The 22260-nt window shown below is 42.6% G+C and overlaps 1 protein-coding gene across 1 annotated transcript in view; it reads right to left on the bottom strand.

Moving 5' to 3' along the window:
• Positions 1-22260, bottom strand: part of CNGB3 (cyclic nucleotide gated channel subunit beta 3) — a 74529-nt gene that overhangs the window by 24974 nt on the left and 27295 nt on the right. Inside the window, 4 exon segments of the mRNA XM_056854895.1 lie at positions 3302-3352; positions 7293-7501; positions 9218-9400; positions 12562-12706. Of these exon segments, the coding sequence (XP_056710873.1) occupies positions 3302-3352; positions 7293-7501; positions 9218-9400; positions 12562-12706 (588 nt within the window).

Raw genomic sequence — 22260 nt, 5'->3', positions numbered from 1 at the left:
GAATTGTGTGAATCCCAATGTTTAATAAAAGGAGACTAATTTCAACAGAGTATTTTGGGGGCCAGTCTTTCCTTTCCCTCATATGCTTATCCATCACCACTATACACCAAACTGAGCAACAAGTAATTTTTCTCTGGACTCACCTGCTGTTTCCACACCTGTGCTATCGACATTCTTACTACAGTTATCCCATTCATAATCACACTGTTATACTTGTTTTTAATTCTGCTGGAAGGATTACCTAATAAATAAACAAACCGCTGGAGAAAATTCAAGTGTATAGCCTGTTATTGTTTTGAAATCCCTATGTATCATAATCCAGGTTTTTAAAACCAAAACACAATCCCACCACATATGTAATAATGATATTCAGGAGTTATTGTGCTTTTCCTGTTTCTGTCATGCATATTCTCATTTTACTACAACTGCTAAAGCTGTCAGAGAGACATAGCTGTTATGAACTGAGCTGCTAATGAAGTGCTTGTGGATTCGCCTGGTGCTTATAAATCCACAGGGAGACCAATTATTCCCTATCCATAGGCTAAGACAAGAAGGATTTAAGGTAGAGGAGATTAGTTTAGGTCTGTGGTCAGCAAGTAATGCTAAAGAGTGGATTTTGAGAAGAGGTGGAAATGGAGTTTAGTGGGCCCAGATTCTTGCCATATCTCTGATCCTGAACTGCGGCAACTAGGGTTGTCAGCTCTGGGTTGGGAAACACCTGGAGATTTTGGAGGTGGAGAGTGAGAAGGGCAGGGTTTGGGGAGGGGAGGGACTTCAATGGGTTATAAAGCCATAGAGCTTTCCAAAGGGACCATTGTCTCCAGGTGAACTGACCTCTGGCACCTGGAGATCAAATGTAATATTGGGAGATCTTTAACCACAACCTGGAGGTTGGCAACCCTAGCGGCAACCATGGCTACCTCTCCTTCCACACAACTCTGTTGCTTCTCTTGGGCAACTTGAAGGACCATCTTTGGAGGCCGGTTCTAACCAGGGGGCCTCCAGTTATTAATACCTAAATCATGTCAGCATTGAATAAGTTGCTAGTCTCTATTCTTTGGGAGAGTTAAGAAAAAGTTAAGCAAAGCTTTCTTTCAAATATTAGCTTCATGGCTAAAACTCAAGTAGAAAAATACCAAAAAGATTAGTACTTCAGTATGCAAATATATATAATGCAATTAACACATTTCCAAAATATTTTTCATAGGCACTGTGAATAACGACTATATCAACTTTATGACGAACATAAATCTTATATATAACGTATTTTAAAAGATTTCCTCCAGTTTTTCAAAAAATTGAAATTCAAGGCAGCTTACAATATTTTTTTGAAAAATTATTGTACAAACTTAAAATATGTCAACAAATCTATTTTAAAACCCATTTATATTTGGTGCCATTTTATTTTTAAATTAAAAATAGTTGCTTCCTATCTTTTTAAAAAAGAGACAACAGTATTTTACCACACTAAAAATACAATTCATTAAAAAGCATACAGACCACTAGATAAAAACAGCAGATATATCAATGTATACACAAGCAGCTTAATAAAAGGCAATAAATAAATAAAATTTTGTATTATATTGTGATTTACACCCCCTTTATTGTAAGAATTTTATTTCTTGATTTACTGCTTATGCATCACCTTTTTTCTTCAGTGAAGCCCGATCCATGAACATGTGCTCGGAATAGCTGTTTTGTATCTCACCAAGCATTCCTTCCTTGGTTCTTGTAGGTTATCCGGGCTGTGTAACCGTGGTCTTGGAATTTTCTTTCCTGACGATTCGCCAGCAACTGTGGCAGGCATCTTCAGAGGAGTAACACTGAAGGACAGTGTCTCTCAGTGTCAAGGGTGTAGGAAGAGTAATATATAGTCAGAAGGGGTTGGGTTTGAGCTGAGTATTGTCCTGCAAAAGTAATGTGCTAATCATTGTCCTGTAAGTATCAAGATAATGTGCTAATGAGGGTGTGGTATGTTAATATGGAACCATTGTATCCTGAAGTGATCTGTTAATGTGTGTAATCCAAAGCTAATCTGCATGGCTATTGTTGAATGTTGTCTTTGTTAGTCTGGAGGTTTTTTAGAGCAGGAAGCCAAGCCTTATTCATTCTTAAACTCTCCTCTTTTCTGTTAAAGTTGTGCTGATGTTTATGAATTTCATTCATAAAACAAACTTTCAGTTAGGTCACAAGGTCTACCGAAAACCAACTCACACAGATCGCTACTTACACAAAAACTCCAACCACCACCCCCGACAGAAAAGAAGAATAATCAAAACATTAATGGACCGTGCAAGACGGATCTGTGAACCACAGTTTCTCAAGGAAGAAACTAATCATCTAAATCACGCACTGCTAGCAAACGGCTACTCCAAGAATGAAATCAGAAGGGCCATTAAACCAAACAAAAATCAGAAAACTCAGGAAAAACAGTCTCCCATAGGAAAGGTATTCTTGCCATTTATTAAAGGAGTCACTGATAGGATGGAGAAACTTTTGAAAAAACATAACCTACAAACAGTGTTTAAACCCACCAAGAAAATGCTACGATCAGCAAAAGACAAAAGAGACCCCCTCACCTCTGCAGGAGTATATCGTATACCTTGCAGCTGTGGAGAAGTTTACATCGGGACCACAAAACGCAGCATACAAACAAGGATAAAAGAACATGAAAGATATTGCAGACTTGGCCAACCTGAGAAATCAGCAGTGGCTGAACATGGACTGACACAAACAGGACACAGGGTCTTATTCCAAGACACTGAAAGACTGGACAATTCTACCAACTATTTTGTCAGACTGCACAGAGAAGCCATTGAAATTCATAAACATCAGCACAACTTTAACAGAAAAGAGGAGAGTTTAAGAATGAATAAGGCTTGGCTTCCTGTTCTAAAAAACCTCCAGACTAACAAAGACAACATTCAACAATAGCCATGCAGATTAGCTTTGCATTACACACATTAACAGATCACTTCAGGATACAATGGTTCCATATTAACATACCACACCCTCATTAGTACATTATCTTGGACAATGATTAGCACATTACTTTTGCAGGACAATACTCAGCTCAAACCCAACCCCTTCTGACTATATATTACTCTTCCTACACCCTTGACACTGAGAGACACTGTCCTTCAGTGTTACTCCTCTGAAGATGCCTGCCACAGTTGCTGGCGAAATGTCAGGAAAGAAAATTCCAAGACCACGGTTACACAGCCCGGATAACCTACAAGAACCAATGAACTCTGACCGTGAAAGCCTTCGACAATACATTCCTTCCTTGTTTCCTACTTACCCGAAATTTAAATGTGCTCCAGTAGTATTTCTGCATTTCTTTTCTGTCTGTCTATAATTGGAAAAGGACGGAAGTGGAACAAAACTGTTTGCTTAGTAAAAATCAAACCATCAACATGATTTTATAACCACTGAAATAAATTCTTTTATAGCTGTAAATAGGATCACCAATAGGGTAGGGCACTGTCTATTTGGTTCATAAGCAGGAATGTTTTCTACACAAGTAACAGCACTGATTTAGCATATTGGATCCCAAACAACACCAGCTGCTTATCTAGGTCAGGGGTCCCGAACCTTTTTGAGCCTGTGGGTACCTTTGGAATTCTGACACAGGGTGGTGGGCGCAATCACAAAATGGCTGCCGTAAGAGATGGGGCCAACCATAAAATGCCAGGGAGCACACTTCTGGTTATCAGGATGCCTTTTAAAATGAACATATTGTTTTAAAGTTAACCTGTGGTCACAACTTCTGCCAGCCAAAGCAACATTTTTTTAAAAAAAATCTGCACAGTCAATCAGATCTCCAATGGCCAGTTGAAGCCTGTGGGGCAAACCCCCCATCTGGCGCCACCAAGTTTCTGAAAACACTTGAGGGGTACCAGGAAAGGGGCTGGCAGACATCATGGCCCTAATGGGCACCATATTGGGGTCCCCTGATTGCTGGATGTGCAAATTGTCTGAGGCTTGTTCACAGATGTGATGCAAGCCTGTTAAACCATAATAGACAGAGATCTCATAATCTAAAAGTTAGTTTTGGGCGTTATGGATATATGGAGAACATAATCTTAGGTTATGCATTAATGCAGTTAACATTAGTTATGGTTAAGCTTCATTGGAAGTAGTAGAACACATTAGTTATGTCATTGGTTTCAATGGAAATAACGTGTAATCCTAAATGGCGTTGTGTGTGTGTGTGTGTGTGTGTTAAGTGCCATCAAGTTGCTTCTGACTCATGGCGACCCTATGAATCAATGTCCTCCAAAATGTCCTATCTTTGTCAGCTTTGCTCAGGTCTTGCAAATTGAGGGCTGTGGCTTCCTTTATTGAGCCAATCCATCTCTTGTTGGGTCTTCTTCTTTTCCTGCTGCCCTCAACTTTTCCTAGCATGACTGTCTTTTCTAGTGACTCTTGCCTTCTCATAATGTGACCAAAATACGATAGCCTCAGTTTAGTCATTTTAGCTTCTACGGTCAGTTCAGGCTTGATTTGATCTATAACCCACTGATTTGTTTTTTTGGCAGTCCATGGTATCCATAACACTCTTCTCCAACACCACATTTCAAAGGAAAATGGCGTTACACCCTTCTAAAGCCATTAAATTAAATGGGCTTAGAAGAGTATAACTGTGCTGAGTTGTGACTTACAGTGCAATTGTAATGTTAACTAGATTGGGGCCTTTAAATGTGCAAGGAGAGATGTTCTAAGCACAGATATATATTTTTTTAATGGTAGCATTTGGGTTGTGCAAATGGTTTGGAGGACAAACAAGCCAGATTCCCTCTTGACTGTTTCAATTAATACACTAGCTAGGGAGCAAGCCCAAGCAGGTCTACTCAGAAATAAGCCCCATGTTATTCCATGGGTTTACTTCCAGGTCATGGCTTTAGGATTGCAGCCTAGAAATTTCTTCCAGTGCCACTTCAAAGGCATGGGAGCCACCACGGAGCGTCTAATTTCAAATATTATGAGATGAGCATGGCACTCTGAGGTCAAGTGTGAGGAGCTGATGACACATCTAATTCCATATCAGAACTTCCCTCCATGGAGTCTGGACAAGGCTGGTGAAGAAAGGAACCTCATCATGGGGCGAAAATGCACGGGAGATTTTGCCTTGGATTTGCCACTCTCTAGGTGCACATTTTCCCCATCTGAATTCTCAAAACTCTGCATGGGGGGTTATTTTTGAGTTTTGAAAATTTGGCTGGTCTTCTCTTACATGACCTGGGGTTTCCAGTGTTCCGAAGCAGGAAGGGAACAGGCAACTCCCACACTGTTGATGTAATGTAAGTAGAGGAATTTCTACAAAATTAAAGATATTTACTTGAAACAGGAAGCCCATGTACCTAGATGAACATCCTTTTCAGAAGTTTTTGAGACTATAAAATGTCATGATTGTAGGTTCTAAGTTCTCTTTAGATTCAGTTTTTTCCCCCAGTTTAAATGAACTTTTAAATGTTCAGGAGTTGAGGAAGGGAGAGAGAGGGCGACTGATGCAAATATAAATCCTTATTTGAAATAGAATTGCAGGGTTAATAATTTTCATTGGCATATTGGAATCAAAGATCCCATAGAGGACGCAGTCACCGAGGCAGAATATGGATCTATAGGTATGCATAACAAGCCATCCAAAGCTGCATAAATATGTTCTGATTAGCACTGGAACTGTCAACATTGCATCTATTAAGAATGATTAGATGTTTATTTTTAAATGTTCCTCTATGGGAGCGGATGCTATTCCCGTACCAAAGAAAGCTCATCAAGAGCTGCTAAAGGAATTTATCTTTATACTTCTGTTCCATGTCAACATGTGGGTTCAGTCTTTTCATAAGAAATCTTTGCATGGTTGGATCTACCTTCTACAGTGGAAAGGAGTAGGAAGTCTCTTGTGTGTAAAGTTCTCTCTCTCTCTCTCTCTCTCTCTCTCTCTCTCTCTCTCTCTCTCTCTCTCTCTCTCTCTCTGATAATTCATGTGCCCACATCAGATTGCTAGATCAAAAATTGTGGAAAGTGATGTCAAGTCACAGCTGACTTACGATGACCCTGTAGGGTTTTCAAGGCAACATACAAACAGAAATGGTTTGCCACTGCCTGCCTCTGCATGGCGACCATGGACTTCCTTGGTGGTCTCCCATCCAAGTGCTAAACAGAGCCAATCCTGCTCAGCTTCTGAGATCTGACAAGATCCAGTTAACCTGGGCCTTCTAGGTATGGGTGCCTTAGGGTTGCCAGGTGGGTTGTTTTGGTGGGCAATTGCCTGCCAATCTGCCCAGCCGCTCCAAAGCAGTGATCGTGGGTGCACATGGGTGCACACTTGCAATGATGTCACTTCTGGTTTTAGTTCTGGAAACACTGCATGGCCATGGCCAATTTAACACTCAACCCCCCCAAGCTTCAAATGATGTTTCCCGCCCAACCCTGCAGAGAAGTGAATGTGCAAAGAGCACACATATTTTAAACACATTGCTTCCAGTTTGCAGTAAGTGACATTTTGTTGGGGCTGTAAATAGAAACCTTGGCTGTATTCAGGCATCAGTTCAAATTGCTGTGATAGCTGCAAATGCAGCTTGTTGGTCTTCTGACACCCCCCCCCACACACACACTTGTGTACAGAGCACAAACAAAGCTTTTCTGGTTTTGGAAGCTTTGACTCAATCTATAATTTGCCATGATACCTGACTGCAGACATCTAGGCAAATATGGGGTTTGTCTCTTCTTTACAAAGTGAGGGTTAGAATCATGGTTTAAGGGGAAGAAACAAATTCCCATTTGCCCAGGTGCAAATTCTGACATTACAGGAACGTACAGCTTAATTGTGTGCTTCCCAAAGGAGAAAGCCTTAAATCAAGCTCTGTGCAAGTTGAGAGTTTGTGCCCATAACTGTTATTTGAGTGTATTGACAGAATGTGTTAATAGTTATACCACGAGTGTATGATACTTCAATAACAACAACAAAAAGAGAGATCTCTGTCCAAAGCGGTTTATAATCTAAATTTTGACACAAGGGGAGGTGAAGTAGGGAGCGGAAGAGGATAGAGGCAGAAGTATATGAGAAGAATACAGGCTTAGTTATTTGAGCTCAGGCTGAGTTTCAGCAGGGGAATAAGGCCTGTGGGCTTGTGCCAAAGATTTCAGAGGAAAGGAGTTTTTCGAGCTGTCATTTGAAGGTAGAGAAAAGGACAATTTCACGTAAGCGTTAATTACAAACAAAAAGAGCAATGGCTGAAATGGCAGAATCAAATGTGTCTTTCTTCTCCGACCCGTTCCTTACTTACTATGATATCTCCGCCTCTTATGAAGTGTAATCGGGGCTGAAATATTAGCAGATCACAGATGTAGCAGAGATCACAGAGGACATCCATAATGATCCAGTATATTAGGTTGCTAGCAGTTTGAACTGGAAACATGCAGCGCATTGGGATGAGCCAGCAGTTCCAGTTATACGCAAGAGTAACCACGAATAACCATGTTATATAGTAACGATCTGGAAAAGAAAATGTGAACCTCTTTTCAAACTGCTTTTTTGTTTGTTTGAGACTTGTGAGTATATTAGCTACACCTAGGGTCCCCTGTCTTGTCCAACCTGTTGGCATTTTGACAAAGCGTAGTGGGCATCCCCACAAAAAAAGGCTCCAGCCCTCCCCATGGCAACTAATCACAAAAAATATTTCAGTTCTATAAAAATGTGATGCGCCATGTATCCTGCTATGAAAGAGGCATCTACTTTAGGCTAACCATGCAGACCACAGGTGATGCCTCTTCCTCTCTCCTGAAGCACCTTCTGTCCCAAGAAAATCTGGTATCAGCTCTTTGCTTTGGGGAAAGGATGTTCCTTTGCTCCAGTTTCCAGAGATGTTTCAAATCCATAGACATACAAAAACAATCAAAGCACTCCCGACAGATGGCCATCCAGCCTCCGCTTAAAGACCTCCAAAGACGGGGACTCCACCACCCTCCGAGGCAGTGCATTCCACCATCGAACAGCCCTCACCATCACGAAGTTCCACCTAAACATTAGGAAGAACTTCCTGACGGTGAGGGCTGTTCGATGGTGGAATGCGTTGCCTCGGAGGGTGGTGGAGTCCCCGTCTTTGGAGGTCTTTAAGCGGAGGCTGGATGGCCATCTGTCGGGAGTGCTTTGATTGTGGGATCCTGCATGGTGAGGAGAGGGTTGGGGACACTGGGGATGTGGGGGGGGGGAGGTAGTTGTTAATTTCCTGCATTGGACAGGGGGTTGGACTAGATGACCCTGGTGGTCCCTTCAAACTCTTATGATTCTATGATTCTATTCTAGGTGTCAGTGGTCCAGATGAGGGTGCACAGCTGTGATGTGCCCACCTACGATGCACCAGCACTTTGCTACTAAGCTGGTAGGGAGTGACCCCCAGGGTCCCTGCTCCCCCCCCATTCCATTCAAGACCCTTTGGATTATATCCCCCCAAAGCAAAGAACTCTAGAAAAAAACACTGGAAGCCAAACTGGAGATTACTGCTCTAACAGCCCATTCCTGAGGCTGGGGGCCGAACCGCCTTAAGAGGTGATGTGACCCCTATGCCAGCGTCCATGCCACTTGTGCCATGCAAACTGGCATGGATGCTGGTGTAGTGCCACTTGCACTGGCCCCCCTGGTCCATGGCGGCAGGGCAGCCCTTGGACACCAGCGCGTCCTCCTCCCAGTGTCCTCCCGGTGCAGGTCCCTGCGCCGATGTTCCAGGAGTGGTTCCCAGGGCGTTCTGGGGGGGCCGAGCTGCCTTTAGCCAGCCTCCAACCCCCCTTCAGCCCAGGAACTCCCTCTGAGGCAACAGTGGTTCTGTACCACCTTTGTGTTGGCGCTGCACCGCTATTTTCAATGGGGCTTCCCTCCCCTTTTTCAAATTTCTATTTTTTATTTCACATTTTTAGCCTTGCAGTGGCCGGGAAACCTCCTTGGAGGCACCACAGTGGTGCTGCGGTCACGCCACCCCCAGCTGCTGCAGGGCTCAGGAATGAGCTGGCTACCGTATAATTTTAAAAAACCAAGAAAAATGTTGTTCTAGTGTATTTTAGTAAAGAATGCAGTGGGATACTCATACCAACATACCTACTTGTCTGGCTTAGCATTTCCTCTGAGGTTCTCATAGGCTTTATGACCCTTGGATAAGCCACCAATAATTCTATCCCACCTACAGCAGCTTTTTCTATGAGGAAGCATTCTGCCTACCTGTCCATGGATCCATATTTTGTGGTATTTGTGCTTTCTTCAGGTATTCTGTGAAGGGGCGTCTCTTGAATTTGCAGCATAGCATGTCACAATAGTGCTCCTCCTCTGGTATGGCGATTTCTTCCTTTTTCACTTCTTTTTTTTCTTCTTTTGGGGGAGGAGGTGGGGCTTCCTTTTTGGGTGCTGGACACATTTTCAAAGAGACCTCCTTTAATACACATTTCTCATAACAAAGACCTCTGAAGCAACAGCAAATGATACAGTATAAAATTCATTCATCGGTGGCCTCTGTTAAGCGTTAGCAAAATTTACATTTGAAGTTTCAGAAAAGAGGTAGAAGGGGGGAAATAAATGCTAACATGTGCATCTGGCTACAAAATGTGAAGAATGATGTGAAAAAAATGATGGGTTAGATTAACATTACTATACATATAGGATTTTCACTCATGGAGGCCAATCTTTCTGTATTTCCCCTCCCACAGCAGCTCAAAATGCCCCTCAATCTTGCTCGGGGGGTGGGGAGGTTCATCTGTTCTTCAGTAATAGGGTTTTGGTGAGCATTTTGGGCTACCAGAGGACTGGAGGGAGGATTCAGGCTCTGTGGCCAGAAATCTTACATGCATGGAGCTTAGTCTGGATCCAAATCCAGATTTATTTATTGTCTTCTTGGAACAGCATGTTAATTAGGTACCACAACTGTGGTCACAGCACTTGCCCTGATACAGTAACGTCACCTCGATAACTAATGAGGGGCACTGCACTGCAGAACCTGTGTTCAATCCCATTTTGATTTCTGGCTACAGAACCTCTCCCTAAAAAGGCAAGTTCTTAAAGTGAAATGGACTAGATAGTATGGTAGGGCTTTTGGTTTAGTGAATTTCATTTCTAATTTACAAAACAAAGGGTGCAATCCTAAGAATACTTTGCTGCAATTAAGCCCATTGAATAAAATGGGTCTTGCTTCTGATTCAGCTGCTAGGAGTGCTCCTCAAACATCCTTTCTAAGTATGTGCGTGAGAGAAGTTGCTTACGTGCTCACCCTATTTTCTCTCAGACCCAATACAGGAGAACAAGAACTACATGGATGGATGCTCATCTTTTCATCTATCTTTTAAAAATAGTAAACATTAAACTATTCCTAGCATGAAGAAGGGAGAGTATCTTACTTGTCACGGATATGAATAAGTACGAACCAGTGGATGACCACAAAAGTCAAACCACAATGAAGATAAATGTTTATTGTGTTGGTGATGGTTGTGCTGCTGGGAACAAGTTTGCCTTTTCACAGATATTGCTTGAAAGCACTACACAAATTTGCATCATCATTTTGACCACAGAAGCTAGCAGGATGCGCACACTTATTTTGTGTCCTGCAGGTTCTGGCAGTTTTCCAGTACCACCTCCACTTCCTGAGCAGCTATGGTTTGTACACAGCTGATACTTGCAGACACAGAGGGACTGATGTAGGAGTAGTGTAGACTGAGAATTAAAGTTGATTTGGGAATAGGTATACAATCTGTTGTGGGTGAGGCTGAAGCATCAGGTTGACAAGCTGAGGATGCTCCCAGATCCATCACTAATATTTAGTAATCAGATGGCAGAGATGATATTCCTGAATATTAAATACCATACCGGTATTTGGATTCAGTTTTTTGGGGGGTTTCCGAATTTTTTGAGTCCATTATTCCCTGTGGGGAAATTTTCCAGGTGGCTGGGGGAGTTGTTTTTTAGCGGTACAGGCACCAGATTTGCAGCAGAGCTTCTGGTGCCAGTCCTTTAAATAACCCCCATATGTCAAGTAGATTGGGCCAGAGGGTCCAATTTTATAGACCCCTGAATAGGATGCCTCAGCTGTTTATTTCCTATGGAGGGGGGGGAAAGCCCTCCAAGTTGTTTCCAGGGGAAAAGCCATGTCCACTAGCAGCAAATTACTGGTCAAGTGCCTCCCATGCAGAACCAATAACAAGTCCAACAGACCCATTGCAGAACCCAGTAATCCCAATAGAACCACAGGCCAATGTGCCAAGCCAAACAGAACCAAGATCAAACCAAAGAATCTCTGCAGTGGAAACTCAAGGTAAGGGGCATTTTTGCGTGCCCAACAGAACCAGTGACAATGTACAGATGCCCAGCAGAACCCACGGTGACAGTTCAAGCCCAACAGAAGTAATGTCAGCTCCAGCCAGCTCTAATTACTGATCTTCCCCTTCTGTGCAGACACTGGGAATTTCTGGATGTGATGCAGATGCATTATCAGTTCATGATGTACAACAGTGTGATCCACCAGGTCATATCGAATGAAAGGGTACTTTAAATGTTCAGCAGCTGATGAATAACATCAAGAGGGTTTGTTCTCTTACTTGCAGGTATTTAAGGCTTGGACATGCCCAGAGGCATAATCTGAAGGGTTCTTGACATTTGGATCTTAGCTTGGAGCGGGATGGAAGTGTGTTAAGACCTGCTTGGTACTCAGAGGCCTTCCCCCTCCTTTTCCTGATTTCTTCTGTCTTATAAACCACTTTAGGCCTCCATTGGGGAGTAAAGCAAGATATAAAAAAATAACTAAAACCATTCTGTACTTGAAATTATCTGCACAATATGTCAGGTTTCTTTGCTTCAACAAGTTTAAATGTTTGGTGATTGACAAGCTGCATAGGCCTAATCCTAAACAGCCAAATTGTTAGATTATTTCAGACAGAACAAATGACTGCAAACAATCTGGTTTGAGGATCTAATTTACAATACTGGTTGTATTCATGCGTTATAAACACATATGAAAAGGATTTCCTGAAGGTAGAAAGTTTGAAAAACTTTGTGTTAGGTAATCCCAGCTGGGGAATGATGAGTTCAAAAACAATCAGAAACCTTCTACACAGAGATGCTGAAGCTGTAGTGCCTGGATTTATGATGATCTTATTTTCTTGATGTCAGTGAACTGGAGCCCAAAAAGTAAGTTAAGGCTATGCAGATGAGACTGTAAGTGAGCAGGTTCAACATCATGCACTGTTTTCACGACACAACTTTGACTTGTGATTGGCCAAGCCAAATACAACCTATGTGCGTTGGCTGCTTGCAAAAACAGAACAGGGAGCTGCTGATCACCTGGTAGGCCACAGTGTTTTCGGTTGAATAATGTTTCAGGTTAGGAAGCCGTGAACTTTACGGCCAAGTTATCAGAGGTGACAATTTCACAAAGAGGGAGTACAATTGGGAACAATATGGTTGAAATCAGTCTATCGCCTCTAACATCAGCTTACTGTTTTGAAACATTTTAGATGTATATATGACAGTCTAGTTTTCATCTTAACTTTTATGAGAGTATACATGGAACTAAGTGAACTTACAAACTGTTGGACTGATTTCAGGTGAGGAGAGGACTGGATCTTTAAGCCTTTCTTTATACGTAGCTGCCCTTTCTCGTAATCTTTTGAGAACTTCTTGTACCTGGGCTTGAGAATATGCATTTATGGGGGTTCCTTGTGGCATTTCCTCTGTGCTGATAAAAAAAGAAGAAAGAATCAGAGTTAAAAACTTTGAAATGTAACAGGGTCCCAGCCTTGAACCATTGGTCAAAACTGGGGGCCTAATACAGATCTGTACAATTTATAGGGTTGCCAACTTCCAGGTGGGGCCAGGAGATCTACTGGAATCACCAACTGATCTCCAGACTACAGAGATCAGCTCCCCTGGAGAAAATGATTGCTTTTGTGGGTGATCTGTATGGCATTACGCCAAGTTGAGGTCCTGCCCAAGTCTCCACCCCAAATCTCCAGGAATTTTTTAACCCAGAGTTGGACAACCCTAACCATTTATGAACCCCAGATTGAACCCAGTCCACCAGCCACATATTCAGAGAGATCCAGACACCAATCCCCAGTTGTCTTGTATAGTTTGGTCTTCAGGTAGACAGTACAAATCTCATCAAACCCCTGGAAGTTATGGTCAGTTTGGAGAGTTGCAATAGTTGCAAAATCATGTGTATATTTAATAGTTGCCCAAAATAGAGAGTTTCAACAGGTGCAGCTTTTCTTACTCCTACAGGGTAAGTGGCATCTATCAGAGTTCCGGCTTATACATACCTATTGAAGGTGCTGGAGCCCAGTGCATTTGGTCCTTCTAAAAGGGTCAGTTACAAAAGATCACTGCTTCAAAATAGGCATTCCAAAACTACTTTGAAGGACACAGACTATCATAATTCTTATTATGTTCATAACTTCATAATTTATGTTATGAGATGGCGTAGAACTCAATATGGCTCAGATACAATCATTACACTGAAAAGACATCGACAAAAAATGAAATTGAGTGTGGGTTTTTCTAATGCTGCCGAAACGTGAATTAAAACAGGTTGAAACCCGAGTTGAAAATTGCAGCAGTAGTTGAGCAACTGGGTCACCCCCCAGGGGCTCCTAGTACTGGGGAAGGAAAGGGAGAGCAGGGAGGGAGGCCTGAGGGAGGCAGCAGCACAGCTGCAAGGCACACGTGAAGAGAAGGTGGGTCCCCTTGGTAACTAAGAAGCAGACTAGAGGAATGACAGCAAGCACTCCTTCCCTAGGGAGAAAAGGCCTCCTTTGGCATTGAGGTGTTCTCAACAGAAAGGGATTTCTCAGGCAAAAGCAAAAGGTGGCAGCAACTGTCATCAGAAGGAGTATAAAAGGCCCCAGAAATAGGAAGACATAGCTTACAAGCACAGTTATGAAAGAGAGCAGCTAGCCAGGCCTGAGGACGCTGCAGTTTGGAGAGATGAGAAGCTCCCCAGAAGTAGGGAGGCAATGTTTCTTGTCAGGAATATAGCAGGTGCCATCTCCTTAAATGTGACTAGTTTAGCTATCTTTGGGCTTAACTTGGTCAGTCAGTCAAAATACATACAGGGCTTAACCAGGCTGGAAGGCTGCCATGGTCTGAGGAGGTAGCTAAAGGGCTGGGGGGGGGGGACCCATTCCTGAAAGCAGACCATAGCCTGGGTTGAGGCAGGGAAAGTGATGATGGGCAGATTGACTGCCCAGCTAGACTGCGGCTTTTAAGCTTATAAATTGTCTGTTATAAGTGACTGGATCAATGAAAACAGTATCTTGGTAATTCCGTGTTATTCGATGGTCCTTTCCAAAGTTAGGAGGGGAGAAAGGAAACAACAGAGGGGAACTGGCCCCCAGCCATACAGTCTTGACATACTCATTGAAAATTAAGCACCAAATAGGAAAAAAACAAAGCCCATATATTTCCTATGCCAAAGGCCTAGGAAAAAGCAAAATGTCTTTATCTAATGCCTAAAACTCATCTGAGTAGAATAGATATAGAGAGGTGCCACAAGTGAGAAAGTGCTAGCTTAAAGTTATCAACCTCAAGGTGGGATCTGGTATTCTCCTGGAATCACAACTGATCTCCAGACTGCATAGATCAGTTTTCCCTGGAGAAAATGGCAACTTTAGAGGGCTATTGGTATACCACTGAGTCTAGAGTCTAGGACAAATGGCATTCCCAGAATGGCCACAGAGGATAGATGATATAGGACTTCTGCTTCTTTTATGGTATAGCAAGGGGACAAGGAGAAACACTGATTGTTGCTTATAAAGGCAGTAAAGGCCAGAGGTTGGTTTGTGATTGAGAGAGGGATGGGACTGCTCTCAGCTAGCATCTTTCTATGGGGCTTAATGGATTTTTCTCCTTTAAAAAAATCTGAAGAGAATTTTGAGAGGTATTTGTATGTTGAGTGTAACATTACGTACTAGCTGCTAGTTAGGCTGAAAGAGCTGGTATGACATATAGAAGCCTACAAGTGGTGTAAACTGGGGGGAAAGGCAGCAAAGGGGAGTGGCACAAAGGAATTTTAGATTTGAATTTGGGTGAGAGGATGTGACCTCACAAGAAGGGGAGAACTTGGAGGAGCTGACTAGGATGTGACATCACAGGATGTGATATCACATCTTTGCCAAATCCCCTCCCATCCCCAAAGTCCATCCTCTCCAGGTGTTGCCTTCAATCTCCAGGCTCCTTGGAAAGCATCTCTCTCAAATGGAGTCATAGTAAAGGGTTTCTGTTCCCTGTATAGTTACTTGCTATAAAGAAACAAGGCAGATAAACACAAGCAGTGCTTTTTTTATATATGTGTTAAAAAAGGCACCAATACTCAAATATAAGGGTTTTTTTTATAACATTTTATTAAATTTTAACAAATATAACAAACACTACATTCATCCCATTCACATACAAATTGGGCTTCTTCCAGGGTCGATGTTTAACAATTCTTAAAGTCACAATATATTGCCATCTTAATATTTCGAAACTTTACATTTAACATTATGATATCTATCTGTCATTTCTGCTATGAAGTATGGTTTCTTCAGTATTATTTAATTTCTTAAGGCCATTTCCACTTTTACTTTCTTTCTTATCAAAACCACTACAACTTCTCTCTACATTCTAGTGTCTTCTTTTATAGCTTCACATTTGCATATTCAAAGTAACTCTTCCAGTTCTTCTGGAATTCATTCATCGTTCTTCCTGTCAGCATGCTGGTTAATTTTGCCATCACTGCATATTCTGACATTTTTTGTTGCCATTTTTCTATTTCTGGAATATCCTCTTGTTTCCACATGGTCGCAAAGACCAGTCTCGCCGCCGTTATCATATAGCTAAATATGCCTCTTATATTTTTATCTAGATTTTCTGGTTCTAATCAAATATAAGGTTGTGCTAATTTCACCATTTCACTCCTCAGGACTTGTGAGATATCCCCCCCCCCCCCAACGTGCTGGTACTCAGTACTGGTGAGTACCACCACGCCAAAAAAGAAAAGAAAAAAGCCCTGTTACCCAAGTGGCTAAGTTTAAAAACACCATGTGCTGGAAAATGTAGTGTGACAGGAAATTCGAGGGAGGAGATTTTGCCTGGGCCAGTGTTACTAAGTGATGTAGCAGTTGTTGTGAGTGTTTAACTTATACAATTACCCTTGGTTTGGAATGCAAATTGTGGCTCAGTTTCTTGACATGACAACAAGCTATGCTTTTCCAGCAGCTGACAGATGCTGTTGTGACACTTGCATGATCTTGGAGAATGTCTCAGATGAGGTAAAACACAACCCTTCTGTAAAAAATTATTTTTTTCCCCACTGTGAAATGGACTAGTGAATTACAGTTTGTTTATATTGACTCAGTACATTAAATTGTGCTGAGCCTGCACTCAAGTGGCTCTCCCTTCTCTCCCCCCCATTCACTCATAACGTGAAAGGAAATCCGCTGGGGCGTAAGCAAAACAGGGCTGTAAGCAGCTGCAAAGGAGAGTCTGTATTTAATTTAAATATTTTGAAATCACATTGATGTATTTTTAAGAGAGCGTAGCGAACACACTTCAGACACAAATGTATGGATTGCAAACATATGATTCATTGGATTAAGGATAAAAAACCAAATATTGAGCATTATGTATATATAATAATCTCCCAGTTCTGCAGATTGGCATGCAACAGGAGAAGGGAATAAGTTTAAGTGATCAGCTGAAAAAATATATAGTTCTGCTTTTTAAAAACCAAAATCCTATTGCTTTCTATAATGCTTGAAATGAAGGAACCAGGGTTCACTATTTCAGGAATGTTACTCCTCAGGACTTGTGAGATCCCCCCACCCCAACGTGCTGGTACTCAGTTCTGGTGAATACCACCACACCAAAAAACAACAACAACAACACACAAATTCATCCAAGACGGTAAATAAAGAGACACACTATGGTGTATAAAGGGTCTGCTGTACTTGCTTGTCCTCCCCACCGATTGCTCAGATAGCTTTCCGTTTCCTCTCCCTATGCCTACATATCTTTCATCAAGGAGAAACAAGCATGTAACCGCCTTGAAGGCAGGCAGTCACCATGCACTGTCTGTTCCCAGATAATCACGTTCCCACCAACCTGCCCTCTCTTGATCTAAGTGCAATCCAGAGCTCTTGGAAAAGAAAGTACCATTCTTTCTCTCGCTCTTCACTTATCATTACTTCTGTAGGATACCCAAACTGGCTCTTGGCTTTCCTGTGCTACCTGATTCTGCTTGATTCTTTCAGTGTAATGCTTGTCACGGCTATATGGATGCTTAACAAATATTAAAATTTCAGGTTTGGAGAATAATGCGGGGGGAGAGTTAAGTCCCTTCTCTCCAGGATGGAAAACTCTTGGTTATTTGGGAGTGGATCCTGCAGTGGGTGGGCTCAGAGAGGGACCTTAGCAAGGTATAATGATATAGAGTCAACCCTCCAAAGAAGGCATTTTCTCCAGGGGAACTGATTTCTCTCAGTTGTAATTCTGGGATATCTCCAGGCCCACCTGGAGACTGGCAACCCTATCTCCCCATAACTGAGTTAAATTGGGCATACCTCTAAAGTTTGCCAGTCATTGCTTGGCAACCAGCAGGAAAGGGAGGGAGCAGGGATGGAGAGAATGATGTTGTGACATCATTAGGAATTTTGTTTTTACAGTTAAGAGTTGTTCAACAGTGGAATCAGCTACCTAGGGAGGTGGTGAACTTCCCCTCACTGGCAGTCTTTAAGCAGAGGCTGGACAAGCACTTGTCAGGGATGCTGTAGGCTGATCCTGCATTAAGCAGGGGGTTGGACTAGATGGCCTGTATGGTCCCTTCCAACTCTATTATTCTATGACAGTAGCACAACATCACTTCCAGCACATATCTGGAAGTGACATCATGTTGCCAATGTGCCATTGATGCAATGCTGTAGGATTCAGACCAAATTCTATCCTAAAAACAATTCTACTAGCATTTCCACTCATATCCTACTTTCCCTGAGCCACTACAGGGAAAAAGTGCATGTCTGCTCCACTCAAGTGGTCACGCTGTTTATCTGGGAAGGTGCCTCAAGCACCCTTCTGAACATAGAAAATCGGAACATTTTCAGATATAAATCAAACATGAACCTTTCTTTCCCCCACCCCGGACTATTTTTGAACCTTTCCCCCTGTCCCTGCGTCTTAATAAAGTATTTCATTGTACCCATTGCTCTCAGGGCTGAATTTGAAATCCAGAAAATTCTCCCATGTGCCTGACTGAGATCTCATGTTGCCTGTTTTTTTGTAAATAGAGGGGAAGACTGAATAGAGGCTTGCCCAGTGGAGATGAGAAAAACCTATAGCTTGGCCTGGTAAAATCTCCCATGGTATTTTTAATTCTCCTGAGAAAAACTGGGGTACAAGTTGATAGTGGCTACCCAAGTTTGGATGCATTGGAACACATGAGTTCCTAGGTCAAGGTCTTCACAGATGACCACTGGGAAAAATGGATATTTGCTTAACAACCTATTTTATTTACATTAATGCATATTGAAGAACCTATACATTGCTTAGATTATTTCTCATAGTTACGTTAGTGTGCTCTGGCAAACACTTTGGGAATGACTGGACAAGTAATAAGGCCAGTTTCTCCTCCCTCATGTTTTGGGAACTGGGACTGTAAATTATGTGCCCACTTTTTCTGTTCCTTTTCGGGGCCAAGGAATTATTTTCTTGTTAAAGCAAGATATCATGATGGATTTTCTGGCTATTGTTCAAATGTAAACAAGCACTGTATTGTATGCGTTGCTAGTGTGATTGTTCAATTGTAATAAATTGAGATTATCCAACAGTCAGTGCCAAAGGCCCCTTTAATGAGTCATATATGAGATTCAGTGTGTTTTGGGGCAATCCCAATAAATACATTTGTGTAATGTATTGTATAATCCATAAGCCTTCCAACAGAAATGTGAGAATTCTGAGGTCAAGAAGTTTTAGAATAAGGGCGTATTCTATAGCACAAATACTGTCACTGTTTGGCAGGAAAGGTGTCTCCTTGGGAGGTGTGATAATAGTGGACTTCTCTTACAACTAATCATTACATCATTCTTTGCCTACTGAGTTGTTGACTTCTGCTGTGCTCCCTCACTCTCTTCTGTTTCTTTCCCTTGCCTATCCCTTTCCTGTTTTGTTATCTCATCTCTTAATCAAATGCATGTGTTAATGCACTCATCCTTTTATTAAGGAGCTATATTTTAATGGAGCATGGTACTGAAGTAAAACTGCTCTCCGGTTTAAGAAAAAAGTTCTCTAACCGATAGCTATTATTCTGCTACCTGAAGCACTGCTGGCTGATAAGGATGGTACCAGGTTTTGTAACCCAACTGTTTTGCCTTGAAAACCCATTTCTTGGTTTGGTTTGCCTCTTGTGCAAATCAGTCCCACTAGGCTTGCTTTATCTTTGCCATTTTATGTTTCCTTGAACTGAAACATCTTTCAACATTATTCTTACTTATAATAAATAAGATGCCATAAAAAGCCATACAAGAAACAATCAAGTTAGAAACTAATGGACAAAGTGAAAAGGCTTACGAGAAAGACTTAGGAATGCAAAAAGGAATGAAAAAGAGCACTGTTTTACATCCCTGCACTCTCAATAAGAGTTTCCTGGGTTTTGACAGTACCCGATAATGTATTTTATATAATATTTGGAGACTTGTTTGTACACATGATGTTCAAGGTACACATTATTTAGATGTGGCTTTCATTGTACTGGTGTGTGTGTGTGTGTGTGTGTGTGTGTGTGTGTTAAGTGCCACCAAGTTGCTTCTGACCTACGGAGACCCTATGAATAGAGCTTCTTCCTCTTCTGCTTTCGATTATGCAATGTCTTTGATGTCTATGTTGGCTGTCCGGTGAGGTCCACATGTACAATTGTTTGGTTGCCTGAAACAGGTGTTTGCAATGAACAATTTGTTGTCATCACAGAATCCTATGAGTTGCTCTCCCGTTTTATTTTGTGCTCCTAGCCCAAATCTTCTGACAGTATTTGATTCTGCTTTGTTTCCTACTTTTGTGTTCCAGTCACCATTGATTATCAGTTAAGGTTGTGCAAAAAAATGGGGGGGGGGGGGAATTTCAGGTTCGTGTTTATTGTGCCCGATTTTTTTTATAAACCCAGAATTAAGCCATATACCCATACCGGTAAAGGGGTATTTCAGCTTTATTTCTGGGTTTACCAAAAATGTGGGTCCATTGTAGTCTATGGGGATTTTTTTCGAAGCTCTTGTGGGGGCATTTTTGGAGGTAGAGTTACTAAATTTGCAGTGTGGCTGCAAGGGACTCTCCTTAGACGGTCACCAAAGTCTGGTGAACTTTGTTACAGGGGGTCCAATTTTATGGACCTGCAAAGGGATCACCTCCATCCTCCAGGCATTTGCAAGCTGAGCTGTCAATAGGTTTTCAGGTTCAGAAGTTCACTGTTGCTGAGGTCTGGCAGAAAGAGCCGATTGCCAGGATGGCGCCTCAAATTCTGGGGGCTTCCTTCATATCTTGGGTGCATAGCATGATGTCTGACTTCCAAAGGGCCCCAATGATGGGGCTCTAACAAAACTAGTAAAAACAAAGATAGAAAAATGGGAGAAAGCATAGGGCCGTGCATCTGAGCAAAGGCGAATAGTGTGTATTGCCCTCTACTCATGTGTTTATGCTAGAGACAGAATACACGCTGGAAGATGCAGATGGCTCTTTGAGCAGGCAGAGCAATGTTGCCTGATTGTTGTCCGATGCCACATCATTCCAGGGCTTGGGGGACTTGTTCCCATTCTTAGGTTTTCTTGGGTGCTTAGCTAGAATGCACAAAAGCTGGAGCATGGGAAGTTCTTTAAATGATGCACCATCACAGAGACGTGTTGAAGCCCGATTTCTGAGAAAGTTCTAAATTGTATCCATTTGGAATTTGCAGATTTAGACAGGGAGTGATGTGAAGGACAAGAGAGGATCCAGTGGCAGTCTTCAATATGGAGCAGGTGCCCTGGATTCCTCATTGGGTGAGGCCCCCATGCTGCTGGATGAGGAGGGGCTGCTCAGCTGCTTCGCTGGCTGCTGACATTACAATGTCACCCTCCTGGCTCCTGGGCAGCAGCAGGCCCATATTTACTTGCCCTTTTTTGTGGTAGGTGGAGTGGCAGGCATTGGGGGTCCTCCTTCTGTGGGGATTTTTGACCAGCCTCTCTGCCACAACTGCAGAGGTGACTCAAGAGGGAGGCAATCAGTTAGGTACTGGGAAAGGTCTCTGGCCACCCTCTGCAGCATTACTGATGTAAGAGAAGTAGATGGTGGCAACAGTTGACAGGCGAGGTGAAGAGCATGCAATCCGTTTGGCAGAGGGGATAACAGGCAGGTACATCTCTGTTCTAAGTCACTGCTATGGAGGAGACACTGCCTCTGCCATGCACTCGTGTGCAGGCAGCAGCCACTTGGGCTGCAACAGAGATGGTGCCCACTGATTCCTCCAGCATCACTGTCACTACCACCACTGCCTTCTCCTCCTGTGTGGGAAAAGGGCTAAGAATAGCCCTGGAAATCTTGCACAGTACTAGGGAGCAGCTAATCTCCTCCTGGGACTAGGGTTGCCAATTCCAGATTGGGAAATTCCTGGCATTTTGGGGGTGAAGCCTGGGAAAGGGAAGGATCTTAGTGGGCTACAATGACATAGAGTTCACCTTCCAGAGCATTCTCTACGGGTCCTGATCTCTGTAGTCTAGAGATCAGTTGCAATTCTGGCAGATCTCCAGCCCTTACCTGGACAGTAGGGTTGCCAGATCTCCCTGTATGGCAGGAGACTTCCCACTGGCAGAAATAAAACTTTTTAAAAGGTAACTGTTGGTACAAAGAGGGGATGTCACATCACTCTAGAAATTACCACAAACTCTGTGGTTTCCCCCAGAATTGACGACACACTGCCATGCCAATGGTGGCTCGCCCCTTGTCCCTATCTGACTCCTGCTGGTGCCAGCCATTGGCTAACAACCCTAAACTGGAGGTTGGTTACCCTGACTTGAAGTTCTGCCTTCTAGTCTCAGCAAAAAAGTGGACTGTTAGCTAGGAAATTAAAAACAAACAAGCAAGCAAGCTATAAGACAAGAGGCTACTTCAGATGATGGTCATTTATGCATGGTCGCTGTACCCTCCTTTATTCCCTGTTTCAGCCAGGGAATTTTTCAGTATACACATTACCTCATTCCTTGGAAGCTCAACGATGTTTCAACGGAAAATGA

This window comes from Euleptes europaea, chromosome 8 (assembly GCF_029931775.1).
Source record: "Euleptes europaea isolate rEulEur1 chromosome 8, rEulEur1.hap1, whole genome shotgun sequence".
In the NCBI taxonomy this organism is placed as follows: domain Eukaryota; kingdom Metazoa; phylum Chordata; class Lepidosauria; order Squamata; family Sphaerodactylidae; genus Euleptes; species Euleptes europaea.
Note: the sequence above shows the minus strand (reverse complement) of the source record. Positions and strands in the feature narration are given on the sequence as shown.